Below are 24,466 nucleotides of genomic sequence, written 5' to 3'. Positions count from 1 at the left end.
CTCGATCTCGCCCCAGATCCGGCGTGGCCGACCTCGCCCGGCCAGGCGGCGAGCCTCGGCCTCGCCCGGCGGTGGCCCGCAAGGCGCGCCGCGGTGGCCGGCAAGGCCGCGCCTCGCCGCCCCCAGGCGAGCTCGGCCTCGCCGGATCAAGGCGAGGCCGACCTCGCGCCGCCCGGGCGAGCTCGATCTCGCCCGAGATCGGGCGAGGCCGAGCTCGCCCGGCGGCGGCGAGCCTCGGCCTCGCCGGATCGGGGCGAGTCGGCGTCACACGGCGGTGGCCGGCGAGGCGCGCCGCCCGCCCGCCGCCGGGCGAGCTCGGCCTCGCCGGATCAAGGCGAGGCCGAGCCGGCCTCGCCGGCCGGTCGTCGGCCAAGGCCTTGGCCGCGACCGCCAAAAGAAAAAAAAATGAAAAAGAAAAAAAGGAAAAAAAATAAAAAAAATAGAAAAAATAAAAGAAATAAAAAAATTATCTAAATTTACCAAACATGTTTCTGTTTATTTTTTATTTCCAGAACAAGTTTACCAAACGCGTTGTTTTGTTCAAAAATTATTCCCGGAACATAAACACTTTTTTCTATTTCTGTTCCCGGAACAATTTTTAAAAGAAACACAACTAAACGCGCCCTAATTAACTCGAATGAACATGTATGACCCCGTAAAAATTTTTGCTGTTCATTCGTCGCCAAACTTGATGAAAGTTTATATGACGTTGGATTTCATCATTGTTGGCCTGGATAATTATTGTTGAGATTGTGCAAAGCGAATGAAAGCAACTAGGCGTCTTGTCTTTGTTTTTAAAAAGAGAGAATTTTTGGAAACATGCATAAGACCCTCATCTACAAGAACGACGGTCCACATATTGCAGGACCAGAAAGTCTCTAACCCCTATTATATTATATACACGGGATGGTTCTTCGACTTGAAGGATGCTTACTACTGTTCGGCGTCGGATAAGTTGGAAACCGAGGCAAGCTTCATTACACTTTGACCTGCAATTTGCTAAGAAGAAAACTATGATTTTTGCATAGGTCCCGGATTTCTGTAACCTGTTGCTGCCAAGACTGCGCCAAAGTATAACTAGAACAATCCGATACAAGGCTACAGCATGACTCGTCTTAAACAGAATTATCCGATACGTGGTTACAACACGACTCTTCATCTTTGCATCATTTTTTTCCAAGCACTTGCAAGTCTGTTCCAGTGCCCGTATTTGGCACTAGACTGCAATTCTAAGATGAACTAAGACAGGTCGGAAGGAAAACTCTTCACTGAATATTAGTTTTGCTGTATTGCACAGCAGATGCTAACCCAAAACAACCGAATACGAGCATCCACCAATTCAAGAAGACAAACTACTTCATCTGGAAGGCATCAATCGTAGTCTTTGGGGCAATCATGCTGCAAAATTAGTTGCATGTAAGTAGCAAATTAATTCTTCACTTTCCTAAATAAATCATACCAATCCTGCTAACGTCAATTAAAATATGTGCTTGACAAAACAAAAGGAAAGGAATAAATGCTGCACAAGGTTTCTTGCTTTTTTCTTAATACTCTCGGCCATGCTGAGCAGGTTCAAATCATGCGTACAACATGAAATTATACAGCACCGCAGCTAGCAACAGCAAGACTGCTGATATTCTCAGGCTGACAAGTTCAGAATTAGAACCTATATGATGAGCGGAATTAGAAACTATATGATGAGCACCAACACTATACGTTGCTCCAGACTTTTCATCTTTCACCGTGATGTGTGAAGAACCTGAAATCAGATATTGGAAATACCAAAAGCATGAGCTGAAATAACAAAAAGGTTCAAATGTCCTGCATATGCTAGGACCAACATTCCATACTTCAAAAATTCTAAGAGAAACAGAGTTAGTGTCTCTTACGCACTAGAAATACTCTGCAGGGTAAGTATTCCCAACAACAATATCCATACTCTTCAACTAAAAAATACTTAATAAACACCAAGCAGGCAGAAGCTAAAATAAAGATATAATCATGCTTACAATTGTAGTCAGCCCAACCAATCGTCTGGTTCTCAAGATCATACAATACCAGCTTATTGGAGAACACCAAATCTGCATGCAAAAAAAGTAGGCGGGGTTGTCAAATTTAACTGGTTATTCCCATCATACCAATTAGTTTGCTACATCAAGACATCATATATCATCACGACATTCCTCCGTCATTAACAAATTCAACTCCATGAAAAATGAAGCTCATGCATCCACAGAATCATGACCCTTTCCTGCCTCTGATTTCCTATGAACACTGCTGATGGACATTCCACCACATTATTAAGTATTAGCTCCATTCTTGAACTTTCACCTTCTAGGAGGCTTGATTGAGGGATTACTGGCTAAAATGACTTGAATACACACTTTACTTCCAATGTGATTAGACCTGAGGACAGCACGATGCTTAATGATATCAGCACAAAAGCTATGTTTACAAGAGGAAGGAATATACCTCCCAGTAAGGTGATATCTTTCCCATCCTCAGATTGCATCTCGGCGCTCATAAAACCAACACACCAGGTATCATCCTGTCAAATGTTCAAGTCATAATTGGTTTATTGGGATAGCAGTATCTGGATTCATGTCCAACAGATAACAAGTGAAATCCCAGTTTGTGTTCTACACTTGAGGCAACTGAAGAAAGAGAATTGGTTTATTAGGATAGCACTATCTGAATGCACATCCAACAGGTAAAAGTGAAATTTCAATTTGTATTCTACATTTAGTCAACTGAGGAAAGAAAATATGCTTCTCCGTGAGTGAAAACAACAATTATGAAAAAAGGAGGATTGAAGATGATTTTAGACACAATGCACTGACATCAACTGTAGAAGATGTAATGAATATTACACAAACCAAGTCTTTCATAAACAGTAATCCACACCCTGGAACTCTGCAAAAGTGAGTACAAACAACAATGCCACAAAGGAATAAACCCAGAAGTTACTTTTTAATATGGACAAAAAGAAACTAAATTTATTTAAAAAGAAGCACGAGCTTAAAAAATTCATCATCACTGTAAATAAAAAATGAGAAGCCAAATTCTCTAGATTAAATCTTCATGAAGGGTCTGAAAACAAGCATGACTAGGAAGGCGGTTATAGGAGAATAATGAGCACATTTTACTTACACGATATTGAAATAAGTAATCGTGAGGATAAACCGCTAGAGCAAGTGAACCGTCGAAGTGAAACTTTACCACCGGAAATCCATTGTCGACACTGAAGAAAACAGGCAAAGGAAAAAGAAAGATGATTTGGCATAAATCCACGTGGCTTCAGTGAACTTAGATACTTTTCTTGCTTGAAAAACTCAAACCATCTGGCCAGATGTTTTCAAAATAAATTCATCTGAACACATCGAAATAACATCTCAAACAATACAAAAGACAACATCCTATCGATGAGTAATACTAACTTGGTAAGACACCAATAATAATCGGTATACATCAATAGCAATCTGATTTATGGGATTCAGGAGAAATTTTTATACACATTCATGCTGATAAAGACCTTGTCCTAGCCCTTACCTTCCAACAAACTGGAAACAACTAAATTGTTCCTCAACAGTGTGTCGTTCCAGTCCAGGCTGCTGAGCCATAATCTGATGAAGTTATCACATAGAGTTAAAAAATGCCGAGAAAAAAAGTAAAGGGTAGAAGATATAGGAGAATCAATATATACCTTTTCTATAAGTGGGTTATATATGTCCCCCGGAAGATAGGCCAATGTTGTGCCACTGTCAATTATTGCTTCGTTCTCACCTCCAAAGCCAAATATATCTGTTGGAAGTTCTATAACATCACCACCCACCTCAACAGCCTTCATGACAACATTGTAATATGCCCTATGGTAGTTGATGGAAAAAGAATCACATTTTGTACGCTGAGATCTAACCTATTTGGCTAATGGATGCCTATAATGGTAGAATCACGCCATTAACAAATGAATTTAGGATTCAATATGAATAACTGATCAAACCAAGAACAGAGTATGATGCAGTACGAATGAAGACGAATGGATGCCAAATAGTGAAAGGAAGAACATCACCAGCACATTCTCTCCTCGTTTTCTTTTGTGGAATTTTAATAAAAAATCGAAGACCTAAAATTCAAGGACCAAATGTATTTAATCATAAAAAAGGCTTGCCTTCAATCGTCATTATATTCGAAGGCATTTAAGCAATATAAATCACTTCAAAGGGAACCCTTTAACGTGGCTAGAAATATGCATCAGAATAATGTGGCAGCATACAAATGTGTAAGAAAAAGTGTTCCACAAAAGAAAAACAAAGAAATGAAATAATCTGAGCTGCTGAGAATCTTTATGAGTACATTACCACCTAATCTCTTTATTTAATTAGCATCTCATACCATTTAAAAACTATATTAGTTTTGATTATAGTAGTTTCAATTACTATAGTTATGTTCTCCTTATGAAACTGCAAGATAATCTTCAGCTACTTATGCAAAACCTGTCTTTTAATTCTTCATCCTCAAATTGCTTGAGCCTTTGATGACAAGCACAGTAATGAAGGATATGCCAGACAAGGACCCTTCGGCTAATGATAAGGATCAATGACAATTAAAGAGACAAACAAGCCAGAAAAGCACAATATGAATTAGGACAAAAGTGAGACGACAGAAAGAGATACGGAATAAAAATAAGTAAACTATAACTGAAAAGTGGAAATGTCATTGGGAGAATGCAAATACCTTTAAGGTAAAAAAGGTTTTCTGAAATGTTAGACTGTTTGGTAAATTATAACTGAAAAGTGCTTTAGGGAAATGCAAGACTGTTTGGTAAACATATATTTGAAAAGTCCTTTAATGTGACCAAATTAAGTTTTTTTTTTTTTTGGGTAAAAACCAAATTAAGTTTTTTAGTTTTAGTATTTTTTTTAAATTGCAAAAAAGAAATAATGACTATTTAACATTTTACATTTTCATGTTGAGAGTAATGTAAAATATATATTAATAAATTTATTTAAAAATTATATAAAAAGAATTTGATTATAGATTAGATGCAAAACTTAACTTTTGGCCTAGGTTCTTTTAGGTTTTTTTTCAACTTTGAATAATTTTTTTCTTAATTATTGTAGTATTAATCATCTTCGTTAATTAATGATCATTCTAGTGTATTGATAAAAAGTTGGGTTATTGATTATCAAAAGATAAAAATGACACAAAAAAAAGAAGGTGAACCCAACATTTGCAAAGGGTTTTTATTATTTTTTTAAAAAATAAAAATAAAATCTGATGAAACTCTGTTGCTGATCAACGGCGGTTGAGGTGTTGGGAAGATGTTTGGTTGTAAAAAAAAAAAAAAAAAGTCAACTGATGAATAGTAGAGGTGGACTTGCATTTTAGAAATCTAAAAGCCCAAAGCAGGTCCCCACCTGTTTTGGGTTTTCTTGCTTTGGGCTTTCAGCATTTCAGAAGCTAGCATTTGATCAAAGACATTTCCAAATGCTGAACCAAACATCTAAATTTTTTCCCAAGGCCTTTCGGGGCTGAAAGCCCCTTGGGAATGCTGAACCAAACGGAGCCTAAGTACTGTGAGAGATAAAGAGATATTAGAGACGTTTCTAGATTGTATGTCAAACAGGTTTAACGTCACCATGACAAGAGCTTATTAGGTATATTAAACTGCTAGGTCAAAGATCAATGTAAAGAATAATGATAAAATTGCAGACATAACAAACAATAACTTAACAAGTAAAACAAGATGTTTTGTGGAAGGATCATGCCACATACTGATTAGGTACCAATGCAGTAGTATTGACTTCTGGCTGCACCACTTCCCCGATAGCAAATATTCCACCACCATTTGTATTATCCAAGCAGTGTGCAAAAACCTTTTTCACCTTTCCTGATGAAGCAAGCTGAGAAAGCATGGATGAATTTGCTTGTCCAAAACCAAGAATCCCATCAAGAGCCTCAGATGATGTGCCCAGCCCTCCAGATTGCTTAGCTGCACACCTGTTCACCAACATAACATGTTAAAAATTAGAGAACCAGTACGCAACTACAAGTGAAATCGCATAAGAGTGAAACTTCTCATAACAAAAATGCAATAAAACATTTATATTTGCATTCGACGCTCTCAAGAATGTAAACCAGAAAAAAGGGTTAAAAAAGAAATCTGAAATCAAGAGAAGTTAAACTAGTTCAAATCAGACAGCCCATTGAGACATGATTCTCTACAGTTACCTAGTGTAATATGTGAAATCCTACTACTCTCAGAGAACCATTATATTGTTGGTTGAGCAACCTACCCAAATATCACACTCGAATTCATGGACGATGCTTGAAGATTCCCAGTCACTTGATCTAATTGTACATTATCCTCAACAAAGTATCCTGCAGTTGTGCTTCCATCTCCATAACTAACATAAAATGGGCAAAGTACGTCGGGCTTGCAACCAGGAAAAGCGGCATTGTATGTGGAAATGCAACGTTCTTGATCACAAGTAATTGGGTCTGCTGTACTCGAGCCATTTGGGTCATAAAGAGTCAATTCCACCTGTTGTAGGATAAGAATAATAAATGAATTCTCATAGAAGATCAATGTGATTCTGAGATCCCAGTTGCAAAGTTGAACGGTCATTTCAATCTGTCATAGGTGCAGTTTAAAGATCTAAGGGGTACAACAACATACCCCGAGATCGCTCTTCTTGGGACACTGGTCGCAGCCAATGCAGTTAACCCAGAGAATGTCACTTCCCGTATCAACTTGCACATAATAATCTCTGGAGGGAGTCCCAATTCCAATTTTCGCAAAGTAGAGGCTACATAAACATAACCCAACAATGGCTACATAAGGAACTGGACGGTCATGATATCCAAGTCAATTTGGCTCGACTCATAACAAATTAAAAAAAAACCCAACAAAAAAGTTGCAGACTTTGATATAACATGGATCATCCCAACGGAACTTCAGACCGGACTTTTACAAACATTAACCATATACCATCGACGCCTCTCTTGTCATCGTCCTGTGCTGCCAAAGTCAACATATAGTTTAACAGGGATATAAAGATCAGGAAGTCAACGTGAATATGTTACATTAAAGGTGGTGGGAAAAAAAAGAAGAAAAAAACATCATACGAACATTTCGAAACCGCCTCAAGAAGGAAGCACGACAGAGGAGACAGATTGCGGAGCTCAAATTATAACACAGGAGACACCACCACGAGAACCGATCATGAGAGGCTGTAAACCCGCGGGGAGACGAAACGAAAGAGAAACGGGAATCACCCGGTATCGGTGGGACTGCCCTTGCCGCCCAGGGGGAGATCGACGGGGGAGAGGAGCCGGCCGTGGCGGAAGGCGTCGTGCGATCTCATCGCGCCCAGCATGTGCCGGCGGCCCCTGAACCTGTGGTGCACCTGCAGCACCATGTTCCCCTCTGCGGCCGCCAACGACGCCGCCAGACCGAGCACCACGACTGCCACTGGCACCGCCGCCACCACCGCCACCGCCGACGCCGGCGCTGACGCGAGCGATCTGGCCGGACCCATGTCGCTCCCGCGCTCGGAGACTCAGCCGGGTTCTCTCTCTGGGGAATGAGTTGGCCAGGAGAGGGGAGGAAGGAAGGCAAGTTTTCGGACACTAGAAAAAGGCAGCTTACGCAACTGGGCATCGCCGCTTTTATAGGGGGAGGAGAGCAAGGAACGATGACAGAGAAAAAATATTGGGTACTGACTGGTGCTTCAACATGGCAAACAAATATTTTTCAACATATTCAATAATATTCGAGTAATCTTTATTATGGCCAAAAGACCATATTAGCTTAATCTCTTGAGGAGAATCTTTCAAAAGACCCAATTAATTATTGGTATTGTGAATTTTCCAATAATGAAAAAACATCAACATATGCTTTTTTTTTAATGATGCTCTAGTTTGCAAGGTACTCTATTTATGTTGTGAATAGTAATTGTACAAATCTACTTACAACTTTTGTACTCAACTCCAATAATGAAAGAATCCAATGGTGCAATAATGAAGCTATAGGGAGAATGACAAAATTTGTCTGCTCATCTCTTACAACAGCTACACCTTGCTTTGATGAGACCTCATTTTTATCAATTTTTGGATTGAATCTTTAGATATTATCTATTTATTTATGAATTATAGGCTTTTTTAAAATTCTTAGGATTGCAAGTAGAAGGGAAGAAGAAGAAAAATGAATCATCAAACTCCTCAAAAGAATGAGACACGAAATTTCATAATCAAGTCGGTTCGATTTAGGTTTTTTTGACATCTTAATATTCTTTTCTAATTATTTTTTATTTGATTCTTTTAACAAGTGCTCAATCGTCAACATAATTTTATTTTTTTTTTGAAAATTTATGAATTTATGGTGGACTTAAGTGCAGGATTATGTGGTACACGAGGGCCAATGCAAATGGGTGGGAGGATCAATCGGAATTGCCAATAGCTCAACTCAGACATTCCGCATGTGTACAATCATGAGTAGAGTGAATAGACACATCATCGGTTTTTAGATTAATTATTTTTAAGAAAATATTTTTAAATTATTCGTCTTCCACAAAGCTCAAATGTAAGCTATATATTCCTGACATTTTACCCTATATCGATTATATAACACATGTAATGGTAAATTAAATTATTTAATATAATATATATAATCTGGTTAATTTTTTCCATTTTCTGAGTGTGATAAGTTGACTTTTGGGAAAAGAAAAGGAGGCAAAAATAAGAGAGGTAGTGAAAGGCCACGAACTTGGCAATGGATCGCGTTGCCCAACCTTTACTCTTCTTTGGGATCACGCGGCTCTTCAATTTCTTGACATTCCAATTTAATTTTGTTTTCTAATAAAGAGAAATGAATTTTGGAGTGTATTATTATTTCAATCGTTTACTCTTCGTTGCTATAATAACATAGCAAGAGTTACATTCTATATATTTCCATTCAATGGCATTCAAGTACGCTGCTTCCATAAACATCTCTCTCATTTTCTTTCCGCTTTGTATTCTCTCTTTATCCTATAAATTTCCCTCATTTGCGGTGCTAACTCAAGTATCGGAGGGCCAATCGAGACACAACGCCTTTACCCATTTGTGTGGTGCAGATCGATTTCCCGGTGACGCTTCAAACCGAATTCGTGATTCCCATTTTCAAACCGTTTATGGGAACGGGCAAATAGCTTTGTTCTTCTCCCTACGAAATGTCCGGAGATTGAAAACATGCCATCCCGAAATGCCCGCAACGATTCCTGTGCTCCTAGTCCGCTTTCCCAGTTGTGCATGCACCACCTCCTTACACAGCCAAGGCCCCGACAACAACACCCGGCAGGACTGAGACTGGATGAGGGGCAATTGATGAAGGTGATTTTAACTAACCAATTCACTCTTGACACGTGTTATATTAACACTAACGGATACTAATGATTCTTACCAGCAACCTAGATAATCTCACATGACAATGACATTTTACAACCCGACAATCTGATCTTGATAAGATGCCACTTTAATATCATTTCATTGGAGCATATGACAGGATATTACCATCTAAAATGTTGAACATTCATTGACTCCAACACTAATGGATACTAATGGTACCTACTGGCGATCTAAACAATTCCACAGGACAATAACATATTCCAGCCTGACAATCCAATCTTGGAAAGAATGTTTAATGCGCACCGGCCCTCAAAAAGGTATGAACGCATTTGTCGCACCCTTCTTGCCACTTGTTATTATAAGGTCACCTCCTATCCAATATAAATTGACTATCCACCAACAACAACATATAAATAGTAATCCGAGCACATGGTTTGCTCTTTCCAATTCTCTCTCTAAGAAAACATTTCCCCTTTATCTCTAAGTTCCGCATCATCTTCTTTTCCTCTACATTCCTCTCGTCTCACAACCCTCGAAGGCCTAATTTGAGCAAACCCCTTTGCCATGGTGCGGATTTGATTTTTCTAGTAAAGCCTTAGATCGAGATCATGATTCCCATTTTCAAGCTTTTGCCAGGTCACTTTGCCAATTGATGAATATGACTATTTCAAGTGGACTAACTCTGGCTCTCGTTCAACTTTAGCGTCATTTGCCAACCTCAAGCAACTTGGAGGTCGAACACCATGCTTGCATATTAGCACAAGCTCACGTGGAAGGCAAGCTTTAATCTTGTTAAGTCCGCTAGAGAATGTTGAGGAACTTTTTTGGAATGATTTTATAAATTTCTATTGAGTCATCTCGCGTAACTTTTCAAGAGGAATCTTATTGTGCATATAGAACACATCCCCTGCCATTCTTCCCGTCTGAAGGAGCTTTAGAGGGCAAAACTTCGAAAGAGAACGTTTTATCGTAAAGGGAATCATTTTCGAGCTTCTTCTTTTTTTTTTCGGTGACTTATTGGTAGATTCCAGTCAAGTGCAATGTTTTCAGGAGTCATCATGCTTCGCAAAGAGTCACCAGGGGAGGCCCAAGTACCTAAATGATAATGGGCTCACTGATAAATTGCCAAAGGCCCAGCTTGTTGAATACCATTTTGGAAGCCCAGTCCAAGTGGCTGGTATAAACACCATATAAGGAAGGAAAATTGCAATATATGATCTTTAAAGTATAGCAATATGGTTTATGAATTTTTAATTCATATGATATGATTCTTGAATTTTAGCCCAATGTGCGATGTCGTTAATTTGTCTGGTATAATCCTTAAAATTTTTGTATATGTTGAAACTAATCCTTGAACTATATATAAATTGTTCGATGGAAGGATTTCATTTGTTTCGACCAAACAAAAAAGAGAGGATAACATTGGTTATTTTCATATAGTTTGGGGACTTGTTCAAACATTTACCAAAAGTTTAAAAACCATATTGAACAATTAAGTTAAATCGTAGAAATCACATTGGAAAAATTGAATCTTCAGATACTATATTGCTTATTGAATCAACCTATCCAATGGGGCAATGGGTTATAAAAAAAATTGTCTTTCCTTTTTTATTTTTAAGTTTTACAATTAAGGGATTCAACCGACCCCGTAAGCTCTAGGATGGCCTGTAGAAAGCCTCTGTTTTTTGCCCCCGACCAATTTCGATTATAAGTAGATTTACACCTCGACATTTATATATTATGTAAGTTTCAAATGCTTACAATTGAAAATGGAGTAAAGTACATTTTCAGTCCTTCATCTTCGTGAAACTAATCGTTTATTTAATCATGTCCTCTAACTTTCTAGAATCATGCGGTTTGTACTTCTCGATTTTATTTTGAGCTATTGATCAACTGCCGGCATTACTCATGTGACAAAAAAATGAGGCGTGATGTAAGCGGGATGTTAATTTGGCGCCAAACGAGCAGATAGACAGACAAAGCACTTGATTGCAGAAACCAAAACTTAAAAGGATGAAATTGCTAAAATTCAAGAAATTAGTGGACTTGATCACGCTAACTAAAAGTTAGATAACCAACTTGCAAAAGCCCTAAAACTAAGAGAATTAGATCCGTACGTGACACCCAACTCAAAGAGCAATCAAAATCAAAGTCACTCTAAACAAAACTCAACATTTTAAGAGGAAAATATGCAAGCCAGTGAAAGATTAAATGGTACAGTAGATTTAGGTGCATCTTCTGGGTAATCACACGGTTAGCCAGTCGGCTCATGGCTAACCGGAGAAGAAATATATGTATAGATGGCAGGCCAACAATGGTGAGTCAAGGGCACAAGGCCGGGTCGAGCCGACCGTACCCCACCTAGAGCCATTCCCGTTGTCAATTACCTTCCGGTGTGAAACCAAGGCGCAGGACCAACCTCACCCTCATATCACTGGATTGGCATACGTCGCTTCTTCAGCGAGACCAGCAGCAAAGCCAAGCACTCGTCTCTACAACCCGAGCGATATAACATGTCTAATCCAAGCACATAGATAACTGCATTCACTAAGTTGATAGATTGCGGAATCAAACAATACTGTCCACATAACATTCCACTTGCCTGAACATAATACTCATGAAGATTCACTAAGTTGATAGGTGGATCTCCAGACAAATCTTAAAGATGGGGTTTTTGACGTGTGGCTTAAGAGACGGATTCTCCAGTGAACGCCGTCTGCCTACCAAATTTGGTCGATCGAGTAGCGCACGGCGTGACCATGGATCGATACCGTCTGCCGCCGTTACGTCAGCAGCACCGGCTCGGAATGCAGACACGCCGCCAAGAGATCCGGCTGACGGAGCTTCTTTTTGCCGAAATCGAGACCGACGGTGGAAGAAGGAGAAGGAGACTGAGCGTGACGCACTTCTTCCTCAGTTCCTACGTCTTCGCACGCGCACTCCTCGGTGGAGATACAATAAAACCCTTTATCTAAATCCTCCGGGAGACTCCAATCATACCCTCGTTCGGTTTCATTCTCCAATCCTCCTGCAGAGGTTCTCTCTCGGCTTTGACCGGGTGAGTGATGATGTTCTGCTCTGATTCTGTCCCGGTCGCTTTGTTTTGTTCGCGCGCTGAATCATGGGTTGTTCTTGGTCGACCTAAACCTCCCTGTTTTCGACGTTGCTGAGGTCCTAACGTTGAAACGTTTGGAGGGTCGTACCGAAATTCCTCTCACGTTTCTTCAGGGGATTAAAGACCGAACCTTTTTGGATTGTTTGAAGGTGGGTGTTGAGTTACTCCCCTGTTGATTTTTTTTATAGCAGACCCTATCACCTTAGAAAAGTGTATATGTTCTTTAAGAGATGTCAATGGTTCGATTCAGATTTTCATGATACTTGAATCGAACAAAACCATTTGAAATTCAACTTGTTTTGACCTAGACTATAGACCGACCAAACCGAAAAATGTGATTCGGGTTGTGTTCCCCCCTCCCTCTTTTCTCTCTCTCATTCTAAGTATATGCTCTAATTGCGCATCAAGTTATTCCAAACCTCGCTTACCACATTTACATCTCTCCCATTCTCTCACAATATATGTTCATTCTGAGCTGAATTCAAATCTATTGGACAAAGAAATTTAGGAACAAGCTAAATTAGCAGAACCACATAGGAAGTTGGCATGCTCTTCTCAACTCTCTCTCTAAGAAAATATTTCCCCCTCTATTTCTAAGCTCCGCATCATCTTCTTTTCCTCTGAGTTCCTCTCATTTCACAAGCATTGAAGGGCTAATTTGAGCTCAATACCTAGACCGCTCCAACCCTTTTGCCGTGGTGTGGATTCGATTTTTCTAGTAAAGCGTCAGATTGAGATCGTGATTTCCATTTTCAAGCTTCTACCAAGCCAGCTCGCCAATTGATGAATATGACCATTTCAAGTGGACTACCTCTGGCTCTCGTTCAACTTCAACATCTGCCAACCTTAAGCAACTTGGAGGTCAAATGCCATTCCCGCATGTTAGCACAAGCTCATATGGAAGGCAAGCTTCAATCTCGTCAAGTTTGTTGGAGAATGTCGATGAACTTTTTTGGGGTGATTTTATAAAATTTTATTGAGCCATCTCGCGTAACTTTTCGAGGGGAATCTTATCGTGCATATAAAATTACTTAAGAATAAAGTTTTTATAACACATCCCCGCAATTCTTCCCGTCTGAAGGAGCTTTAGAGGCCAAAACTTCGAAAGAGAACGTTTTACCGTAAAGGGAATCTTTTCGAGCTTTTTTTTTTTTTTTTTTTTTTTCGGGTGATTTATTGGTAGGCTCCAGTCAAGTGCCATGCTTTCAGGAGTTATGCTTCGCAACATGACCAGAGTCACCCGGGGAGGCCCAAGTACCTAAATGATAAAGGGCTCACTGATAAATTGCCGAAGGCCCAGCTTGTTGAATACCATTTTGGAAGCCCAGTCCAAGTGGCTGGTAGAAACACCATATGGGAAAGGAAAATTGAAATATATGATGTTTAAAGTGTGAATATGGTTTATGAATTTTTAATTTATTTGATATGATCTTTGAATTTAAGCCCAACGTGTGATGTCGTTAATTTGTCTAGTGTAATCCTTAAATTTTTTGTAAATATTGAAACTAATCCCTGAACTATATATAAATTGTTTGATGGAAGGATCTCATTGGTTTCGACCAAAAAAAAAAAAAAAAAGAGAGGATACATTGGTTATTTTCATATAGTTTAGGGACTTGTTCAAATATTTACCAAAATTTTAGAAACCATATTGAACAATTGAGTTACAAATTGAATGTTGCATATTGAATCAAAATTTAATAACTATTTTATGTCATTATTCCTATAAGAACAGCTCATGACTGAGCGGCTATTTCCCGTTGATTTGACTTGAGCATCAATGGATCTCAAAGAGCAACTTCGGGCGCTCTTTATTTGTAGTACATAATTTTGCTTCCAGAAAATGTTATATCTCATTTAACGAAATTTTAATATATGTATCCTGGAATTTTATTGCTTTTGAAGTATTTTAATAATTTACTCTCGATTGTACACAAAGATCTCTCTCGGGTTTTCTTAATGACTAGACCGGTTCAATGATGAGATTGAGTCTTGATCATGCTAAGGAGGATTTTGTTCTTTAACTCTATGCTCTTCCCAACTCTCTCTCTAAGAAAACATTTCCCCCTCTATTTCTAAGTTCCGCATCATCTTCTTTTCCTCTAAGTTCCTCTCATTTCACAAGCATTGAAGGGCTAATTTGAGCTCAATACCTAGACCGCCCCAACCAATTTGCCGTGGTGCGGATTCAATTTTTCTAGTAAAGCGTCGATTGAGATCGTGAATCCCATTTTCGAGCTTCGCCAAGCCAGCTCGCCGATTGATGAATATGACCATTTCAAGTGGACTACCTATGGCTCTCGTTCAACTTCAATGTCTGCCAACCTTAAGCAGCTTGGAGGTCAAACGCCATGCCCGCATGTTAGCACAAGCTCATGTGGACGGCGAGCTTCAATCTTGTCAAGTTTGTTAGAGAATGTTGATGAACTTTTTTGGGGTGATTTTATAAATTTTTATTGAGTCATCTCGCGTAACTTTTCGAGAGGAATCTTATCGTGCATATAAAATTACTTGAGAATCAAGTTTTGATAACACATCCCCTGCAATTCTTCCCGTCTGAAGGAGCTTTAGAGGCCAAAACTTCGAAAGAGAACGTTTTACCGTAAAGGGAATCTTTTTCGAGCTTTTATTTTTTGGTGATTTATTGGTAGGTTCCAGTCAAGTGCCATGCTTTCAGGAGTTATGCTTCGCAACATGACCAGTCACCCGGGGAGGCCCAAGTACCTAAATGATAATGGGCTCATTGATAAATTGCCGAAGGCCCAGCTTGTTGAATACCATTTTGGAAGCCCAGTCCAAGTGGCTGGTAGAAACACCGTATGGGGAAGGAAAATTGAAATATATGATCTTTAAAGTGTGAATATGGTTACTGACCAAAAAAAGTGTGAATATGGTTTATGAATTTTTAATTTATTGATATGATCTTTGAATTTTAGCCCAACATGTGATGTCGTTAATTTGTCTGGTGTAATCCTTAAAATTTTTGTACATATTGAAACTAATCACTGAACTATATATAAATTGTTTGATGGAAGGATCTCATTGGTTTCGACCAAAAAAAAAAAAAAAGAGGATAACATTGGTTATTTTCATATAGTTTAGGAACTTGTTCAAATATTTACCAAAAGTTTAGAAACAATATTGAACAATTGAATTAAATCGTAGAAATCACATTGGACAAATTGAATGTCGCATATTGAATCAAAATTTAATAACTATTAGTGTCATTATTCCTATAAGAAAAGTTCTTGTGACCGAGCGGCTATTTCCCGTTCATTTGACTTGAGCATTAACGGATCTCAAAGAGCGACTTCGGGCACTCTTATTTGTAGTACATAATTTTGCTTCCAAAAAATGTCATATCTAATTTGAAGAAATTTTAGGCCCTGCATGGAAACGTTTCTATTCCTTTTATGTTCCTAGGAATAGAAATAAAAAAAAGTGTTTTGTTCAGGGGACGGTTTTTGAACAAAAGAACGCGTTTGGTAACGTTTATTTCGGGAATAAAAATGAATAGAAACACGTTTGGTAAATTTTATTCTTTTTTTGTTTATTTTAATTTTTTAATATTTTTATTTTATTTTCCATTTTTCCTTTCTTTTTATTTCTTTCTTCTTTCTGGCGGCCTCACCCGGCCCTGGCGAGGCTCGCCGTGGTTGGGCGTGGCTCGGTGTCACCGGCGCGGCAAGGCCGAGCCTCGCCAACCTCGCCGTCGGAGCGAGCACTTGCGCCCGAAGCCCGCGGCCTTGACACCGTCCCGATCTCACCACGCCATTCGCGACGCCGTCTCGCAATCTTTGCTCGCGTCGCCCGTGTCGATCCCGAAGCCTCTAGTGCCGCGCCACCATCGCACCGTCCTCCGAGCCCTCGCTAGAACCCTAGCCAAAGATCTCCCCTTGAGCGAGGCCGAGCCTCGCCTTGGCCGGGCGAGCTCGGCCTCGCCGACGCGGGCGAGGCTCAGCCTCGCTGGGGCCCGACGCTCCGCCGAGGTCGCGACCTCGACGGCGTCGGCCAAAGAAAAAGAAGAAGAAAAGAGAAGAGAGAGAAGAAGAGAAGCGTTTCTTTTCCAGAAGCAAATTTTTGTGTTTCTTTTTTTGCTCCAATTTTGTTTTAATAAAAACAAAAAAAAAAGAACCGAACGCGTTTGCCATTTTCTTTTGTTCTCGAGAACAAAAAAATGCAAAGTGTTAAACATTTTTTTGGAACGTTTATGCAGGGCCTTAATGTATGTATCCTGGAATTTTCTTGCTTTTGAAGTATTTTAATAATTTTCCTCTCGATTGTCCACAAAGATGTCTCTTGGGTTTTCTTAATGATTAGACCGGTTCATTGATGAGATTAAGTCTTGATCATGATTTTGTTCTTTAACTCTATACTTCCTCCTTAAATCCACTTGAGCAAGAGTTAATCATTCGCCTAGCAACCCAAGGCTGATTCCTTGGGTGATAAACCATCTGCCTTTTGCATTTCGTGTTATTTTTCAAGAACTTTGTTAATGTAACAATTTTTTAACTATTTGGAAAATAATAATATGCTGTGAATGACAAATTTTTGAAGGAATAGATCCTATAGCAATTACTAATTATTTTTTATATTTTTTATTTAAAATAAGTTGTTATTTTCACAGTAAATTAAGAACGGTCATATAAACATTTCTTTTTCTCAATCCATCACCTCCTCTTTACACCAGGCTTATAAAATCGACAATTCCAAATATACTCCTCCTGTTCACATGACGATTGGGATTCGAATATGTACACGACCGATGAGAGCGAGGGAGGCTAGGGAAAAGGGATATCCCCTCGGATCGAGCAAGCCGATGCCCATGCCGACCATGAGATCAAAACGAGCGCCATTCGTTTGTGGTCGGAGTGAATCCAGCTCGTGGGGTCGAAGGATGCGTCCTTGCTCGGTCCGCGTGATCGACTCATCGGATCATGCTCGGGGCACGACAAAAGATCGATTCAGTCCGATTTGGTCGTTTTCCAGGAATGGCCCCCGAATAATATCTCGCTCGCAGGCTCCAATTTTTCCACGACCCCTTCTCGACGCCCGTCGTCCTCCTCACACGCGATCCGATATCCCCAAAACACCCCCGCCGGCGTCGCCCCATATCCACAAGACGAAGGGTGTTTCCGTCTTTCCAATGTTTTTAAAAACGACAATGGGCCCTTGTCGTATTTATAATCGCCCGCGCCTCTTCGAACTCTCCACCCCCGAAGGCCCCGTTTCGTTCCTTCTCTCTCTTCGCCGTCGCCGTCGCCGTCGCCGTCGTCTTCGTTTTCTTCTTCTGCTCTCTCTCCGATCAGCTCCGATGGCTCTGCAACTTTCTCTCTCTAACCCGCCCTCGCTCCGTTCCAGCAGCGCTGGCAGCTCCGCGCTCTCGGTCGCCTCCTCCTCGTCTTCCTCCTCCGTATTTTCGCCGCCGTCGAGGCCTTTGAAGAGCGTGAGCATCGCCGGTCGGGCTCCGAGGAGCGGAGCCGCCGGCGTGGTGAGGTGTAGCGTGGAGACGGCGATCGCGGAGGTCGGGCAGGTGACGGAGGTCAACAAGGACAGCTTCTGGCCCATCGTTAGGTCCGCCGGCGACAAGACCGTCGTCCTAGATATGTATACCCAGTGGTAACGTTTCCTTCCCTCTCTCTCCCTCTCTCTCTCGCTCGCTCGCGTAGCTCATCTTCTTCGCGAGTTGGACTGTGCTTTCCTCGATATCGATTTCCCGTACTGTTTATGTGAACTGTGATCGGTGGCCAAGATTCAGAGGAGCTGCGGGAAGCGGCGAAATCGAAGATGATTACTGGGGAAACGCAGGACGTCCTGCTTACTTGGCACTTGTCGGGTAACCTGTCGAATGTATGATGAATATCAGATTGTTTACTAAGCTAGAGTGTAGCATCACCAGTTCCAGGAAACTCGCTCGATTCTAAATTCGGATAGAATTATTGAACAGAAGTAAGTAACTTCTTGGAAAAGTATAGACCGGGGAATAGTTGCAGGGCTCTGCTCAAAATCACGTCTTGCTGCCGCTTTACAGAACCGTATGCGCGAGGCTCTTGCCTTGTGATGCTCCTCGGTACCATGTTCTGTCCACATCCTAAAAGGGGTTACACGATGATATATCGGGTGTGGAAGTAGGCCAACATTTCGATTGGCAAATTTGCCCGTTTAGGATCTGTGCTTCTTAGGACTGCTGCTATTCGCCCGAATGGCATTAGATCCTGCACCTTTGCTCCGAAGCTTTTGGTTGATGGCCGATGGCCTCGGCATGTAATATCCCCTGCAGGAAGTTCCTGCTTGATTCACATCGTTATCACATGGAAATTTTCGGGGTGGCTGAGTTTTAGGCATGGCCTCAATTAACAAATTGGGGAGATCTGGTTTTCTTTTGATTATCCCAAGTGTGAGGATCTCTGTGTTCATTGAGCTTTCTTACATTTGGTGGCAGGTGTGGACCTTGCAAGGTGATGGCTCCAAAGTATCAAGAACTATCTGAAAAGTACTCTGATGTTCTCTTTCTAAAGCTGGACTGTAACCAAGACAACAAGGTAACGAACCACTTTCACTCGCGGGATGGTTTTGCGTGGTCCGCTCGAATTCCTCCCTTTCTCACACTCCCATGATCTTTCGAAACATTGTCCGTCAGCCTCTGGCAAAGGAGCTTGGCTTAAAAGTGGTTCCCACTTTCAAGATCCTCAAGGACAACAAGGTCGTGAAGGAAGTCACCGGGGCTAAACTCGACAATCTAGTCCTAGCGATTGACGCCGTCAGATCGAGCTGAATTGCGCTCCACCAGAAGAGAGATTCTCGTATACCATGACCGACTTCGCGGCATAATCGTTGTACTTATATGTATCTATCTGTATCCATCACTTGAAATTTCGAGCTGAAGCTGAAATGAACCGGAGTGACTTTACACACGCCTTTGAGCACTGAAGTCCTGAAGTCGCTGGACTACCTATCTTTCAACTGCGAGGTAACGCACGACGTCGGTGTTTACCTGATGTATGTATGCAAAGCTCAGACAGCTGCTAGAAATTCAAGAAGCTTACAGAACTTGTTGCCAATGAAGTCTTCTTTGACACAAACTAGCATGCATGTCTTCTTTCACTAGTCAAGAGGGCCTCTAATCACTATGTCTTGTCTACATATGGTAGTTGGGATAAATTCAGGATATGATAAAATTTATTTTATCCTACGTTTAATGTCTGCTTAAGATAGGATGAAATCGAATATAAAAGGCATATAGACTGAATAAAATTATCCCATGGGGGTAGGACGAAAGTAGTTAGGATTTTTAAAATCCATAATAAATAACTTGAATGATAATCTTCTTAAATTAAGAAAATTAAAATTATATTTTAATATAAATAATTTTAAATTCTAACATAAGAAATTCCAAATAACAAAAAATAACAAGTTAACTATTTTAATTTAATCTTATTTTTACTTATATGTTCAAATTTAATTATATTTTATAATACAAATTCAATAAATAAATATGAATATGTATTTATATTTATATTTATTACATATTATAGGAGTTTTAGTATTTTAGATATATTTTTAATAAAATTTTATTAGAGAATGATGGAGGGGGAAGAAAGAAATAAATAAAGAAATTAATTTAAAAAGAGAGGAAAATAAAAATAAAAATAAAGTATGCAAGAACGTCGCGAGAGATTTTACCATCTTCATTTGTAAAATTTTTGGTTCATTTGTATTAATATGTCATTTATATCAAACAATATACATGATATGATATAGATATATTCGATTTTATTATTACAATCATCAATTAGTGGATAAAATATAGTAAAATCTATGGATTTTATATCATATCTTATTCAGTTCTATCTTGATTAGAAATCTGGACGATCAAACGCAATATGTGGTTCTTGGTTAATTAAAAAGGAAATATGATTTTGACCAAAAAGGGAAAAGGAGAGATAGCGTTAATTTAGTCCTCAAACTTTAGTTCAATGTGCATTATCATTATTGGACTTTTAATTAGTTCAATACAATTCTTAAACTATTTATAAATGTTCAATCTAGTCCTTGAATTTTTAATTTGTTCATTCAGCTCCTCAACTTTCCTTAACAAAGTGATGTTAGTTTTCGGTACTATTCATAAGTTTTCACAATCACAATATTGTCTTGATAATGAAAAATCTCTTTATTTCAATCCATTTCCTAAAACAAAACAAACAAAAAAAATGCTATCATTTTATGACATTTTTTTCTTTTTATTAATCTTTACAAATATTACGATAGTTACATTTAGGTAAATATTTAGTACTAGTAAATGTATAACCTCATTTATAGAGTCCAGGCTGCATCATTTGAAAAACTTATGACTCATTTGCAACAAAAAGGAAAAATCACCCGATTACATTCCATATAAAAAAAATTTGGTTTGCCTAGCATAATCTTTCTCTTCTTTGTTGTTGTTGTTATATATAATATTCAATGTGAAATTTGTAATATTGAGCTCTCTTCGATGTTATTTGGTCTTTTTAAGCATTAAAAGTTTAGGAATATTTAGCAAGAATTTGTCTCGACGATGAAAACTTTACAAAAGTTTTTTTTTATAATTAAAATGATTTCACCAAAAGTCTTTTTTTTTTTTATAATTAAAATGAGACAAGTTCAACGGAATTCATTATGATAGATCACTGGAACACAAGAAAAACGGTAAAAGAAGGCTTCAAGTACCAAAAGTTGGCATAAATGGACACTTAGGTGCCAAAATTTACGAAAGTGGCATTTAAGTGCCACTTTTTATGAAAAATGAGACACTTGAGTGCCACATCCGACAAGCCTTGCCGGAAATTTTACGTGACATTTTTTTATTAATTTTCTCGCTTACGTGGCTTGCTGGAATACCGAATCAACAAAACACACACAAAAACAACGTTGTTTTGGCATAATTTAAGTTTTAATATAATATAAATTAAATTAAATTAAATTTAAAACAAAATAATAATTTATATTTATAATTAAAAAAAAAAAAGGAGGAGGAGGAAGGCAATCAACGGTTGAGGGCTGAGCCCTCGCGCTGCCGCCTCCCGCCATCAACGGAAGGTGGGGGAGGGTCGGCCGGGGCTGCCGAGCCCGACCGAGGGCTGGCCGGGTGACCCCTAGCAGGTGGTGGCCCTTGGATTGGCCGGGTGAGGGCACGTAGGCCCTCGTTGTCGGTCGGCTGGGGCCGCGGCCCCTAGTGCAGGCTTGACGGCCTCGGCCGACACTCCCCCACCTCCCGGTGATGGAGGGGAGGCGGAGTGGCGGCGGCAAGGGCCGAGCCCTCGGCCGCCGACTGCCTCCCTCCTTTTTTAAATTAATTAATTAAATAAATTTTTTAAATTTAATCTAATTAATTATTATATTAAATTTGAATTATACCAAAATGACGTCGTTTTGATACTATTTAGCTACATCAGTATACAAAATGACGTCGTTTTGCGCGCAGCTTGCTGGAAAATTGCTACGTTAGCATTTTCGTCGGATTTTCTCATCGGTGGTACTTAAGTGTCACTTTCGTAACTTTTGGCACTCCAGGGGTCTAGGTGTCCAAGAAAAACAATAAAGATATTTCAACATAATTCAATCATCATAATAGTACATAACTCTTTGTTTGAATTTAATCAATGACGAAGATTTGAGAGCTACGACTAAGATAACACATTGAAATTCAATCGACGAGGGATATCTAGAAATTATAAGTATAATACAAGAATTGAAAGATAACAAATTTTGTTTGTTCATGGGGCTCCTATGATGCACAAGTACTTGTATTTATACTGTTCTTAAGCAGGTCTCCAGGAGTTTCAACCATTTCTTCACGCCTCCACATCTTCACGTGGCCATGACTTCATATTAATCGGTCGCCATCTTGACTCTCATCCAAGTCCTTACTCCTTCAAATTTGTCTTCATGATCTATTGTGCTCGATGGTCTTATCAGCAAGCAGTTTCAAATCCGAATCCCATTATGCTTGAATCTGTCCCTAGCTTTGCTCGCAAAACGGTTAGTTCTAAGATGACTTAACATCTAGTCAGTTCTAAGATGACTTAACATCTAGTCAATTCTAGTCATTGATCGATGCCTTTCAATTGATGTCTTCGTTTTTTACTAGCATTTGTTCAACTCTATTATGACAATCATCAACCAGTCGTTATTATATATTGATAACTTACCATAAACATCAATAAGTATGACTATCGGCAATAACTTTTGTGACTGGTATGGCCATTGATAAGGACTCATATAATCAATATCCTCCCAATAGCCACCTTGCTTGGTCCTAGGTCATGATTCCAATTTATAGAGTACCGATTTAGTTCTTGATTTTAGGTGTAGAACTACTCACCCATCCACTTGGACTACACCATCACATCTCACTCTCACTCTCGGTGGCCTCCAATCTCATAGATCCCCTTTCACTCTCGCTCTAGATTGCCTCTAGCCTTGTCACTCCCTTTCTCACTCTCGCTCATGGTTACCTTCAACCTCATCGCTCACTCTCAAATCTCACACATCTTTTGAATTGGGAACATTCTGACTAGCTCGATGGACCCACCCAAGAGCCAAACTGCCATGATTTGATTGCTAATTTCAAATTTTCGAAATTAGTCTTTAGTAGGTAGTTCCTCTGTTTAGGGTGGGGACCACCCACCTTGAAACCCATCATCCTTGTTTTATGATATGAAATTAGAACATAAAGTGGAGTCAATTGACCCGTTGGACACCCTATCTATGTGAACTTGGGTTTGTACAAAAAAAATAAAAATTCTATGTTGACCCAATATAAAATTTCGGTACAATTATGGTTCATGTGAGTTCAATTAATATTATGCATCGGAACCCGAGAATTTGTCTCTGTTTTCAATTTTTGGCATGCCATACTCAACTTGGATGCAGGAAATAAATGCAAAAAAAAAAAAAAAACAGTTTTATGGCTCAAAACCAATGTTCCCATTGGGACCAATTTGGATTTCAATTCCAATTTACTAAGTATCGGTCCGGTTCTTGGTTTTAAGTGTGGAATGGCCCACTTGCCCACTTGAATCAAACTGTTGCATATATATAAGTTTTTTCAAATTTTTAAGTTTTAATTTTTAGATCAAAACCCCAATTTCCAATTCATCTCTCGCCTTGCTCATCTCATTGCTTTGCCTCCTCTCCTCACTCTCACTCTTGGTGGCCTCTAACCTTGTAGATCCCTCTCTTGCTCCATATCGCCACCAGCCTCATCAATCCCTTTGTTACTCTTGCTCTTGATCCCCTTCGGCCTCCGATCTCGTCGCTCACTCTCAAGTCTTAAGCCTTTTTCGAAGGAGAGACATTTTAACAAATTTCATGGACCCACCCGAGAATCGAATTGGACTAGTAGTTTGGTTTCTAGTTTTGTCCGTAAAAGCATCTATATTCTGAACAAGAATTTAGCAAATGCAGGTAATCAATCCTTTTGTAGTGCCTCTCTTAGGCCTTACCCTATCGAGATTGACTCTTAGCATCGAGCTAAAATCTTATTCCAAATACAAAGCTTCCTAGCCAAATTCTTATAAAGGCGAGTGCAGAGCATACTACCAAGATAACGTGCTAACCAATGGGCGAATTGTGATTTCAATTTTTGGAAAATGGCCATTAATGAGTAGTTGTGATTTCCAGGTACAGTTCCAGATTGGGGACTGCCCTCTTTAGAACGAATCACCTCTAGTCTATGTCATGAAAACAAAACCTCAAGTGGAGTCAATCAACCCCTGGAAACACTCTATTTATGTGAACTTGGGTTCATACCAAAACTTTTTCCATTGTCGCAACAGAAAATTTCGGTATAATCATGGTTCATGTGAGCACAATTCATATGGATTGGGACCCTAGAATTTCCCTCTCTTCCCAATTTCCGGCATTACCACACCCAACTGGGAGGCAGGACATAAATGCCAAAAGCAAAAACGGTTGTCCGGT

At 39.6% G+C, this 24,466-nt stretch overlaps 2 protein-coding genes across 2 annotated transcripts; one reads left to right on the top strand and one right to left on the bottom strand.

The window, feature by feature from the left end:
• Positions 1–1,496: 1,496 nt before the first annotated feature.
• LOC104434804 (aspartic proteinase 39) lies at positions 1,497–7,541 on the bottom strand. Its single transcript, XM_010047668.3, has 10 exons — positions 7,279–7,541; positions 6,680–6,809; positions 6,297–6,544; positions 5,776–6,000; positions 3,704–3,866; positions 3,550–3,623; positions 3,151–3,241; positions 2,473–2,548; positions 2,010–2,081; positions 1,497–1,759 (listed from the first exon to the last, which is right to left on the bottom strand). Exons 1-10 carry the CDS (start codon positions 7,539–7,541, stop codon positions 1,578–1,580), a joined length of 1,524 nt encoding a protein of 507 aa, XP_010045970.2. The 3' UTR covers positions 1,497–1,577.
• Positions 7,542–17,693: 10,152 nt separating this feature from the next.
• Positions 17,694–19,584, top strand: LOC104426868 (thioredoxin F-type, chloroplastic). The gene is made up of 3 exons (XM_010040048.3): positions 17,694–18,121; positions 18,945–19,044; positions 19,143–19,584. The coding sequence occupies exons 1-3, from the start codon at positions 17,817–17,819 to the stop codon at positions 19,275–19,277; spliced, it is 540 nt and encodes a 179-aa protein (XP_010038350.2). The 5' UTR covers positions 17,694–17,816; the 3' UTR covers positions 19,278–19,584.
• Positions 19,585–24,466: the final 4,882 nt, after the last annotated feature.

Source organism: Eucalyptus grandis, chromosome 2 (genome assembly GCF_016545825.1).
Source record: "Eucalyptus grandis isolate ANBG69807.140 chromosome 2, ASM1654582v1, whole genome shotgun sequence".
NCBI classification, from domain to species: domain Eukaryota; kingdom Viridiplantae; phylum Streptophyta; class Magnoliopsida; order Myrtales; family Myrtaceae; genus Eucalyptus; species Eucalyptus grandis.
This window is presented reverse-complemented; position numbering and strand designations above follow the sequence as displayed.

Excerpts from the sequence above, each read along its gene's own strand:
- LOC104426868 (XM_010040048.3), top strand. The coding sequence starts at position 17,817 with ATGGCTCTGCAACTTTCTCTCTCTAACCCGCCCTCGCTCCGTTCCAGC. Across the intron at positions 18,122-18,944 it reads CTAGATATGTATACCCAGTG|GTGTGGACCTTGCAAGGTGA; the intron begins GTAACGTTTCCT and ends ATTTGGTGGCAG. Across the intron at positions 19,045-19,142 it reads ACTGTAACCAAGACAACAAG|CCTCTGGCAAAGGAGCTTGG; the intron begins GTAACGAACCAC and ends ATTGTCCGTCAG.
- LOC104434804 (XM_010047668.3), bottom strand. The coding sequence starts at position 7,541 with ATGGGTCCGGCCAGATCGCTCGCGTCAGCGCCGGCGTCGGCGGTGGCG. Across the intron at positions 6,545-6,679 it reads CCAAGAAGAGCGATCTCGGG|GTGGAATTGACTCTTTATGA; the intron begins GTATGTTGTTGT and ends ATCCTACAACAG. Across the intron at positions 6,001-6,296 it reads AATTCGAGTGTGATATTTGG|GTGTGCAGCTAAGCAATCTG; the intron begins GTAGGTTGCTCA and ends GTTGGTGAACAG.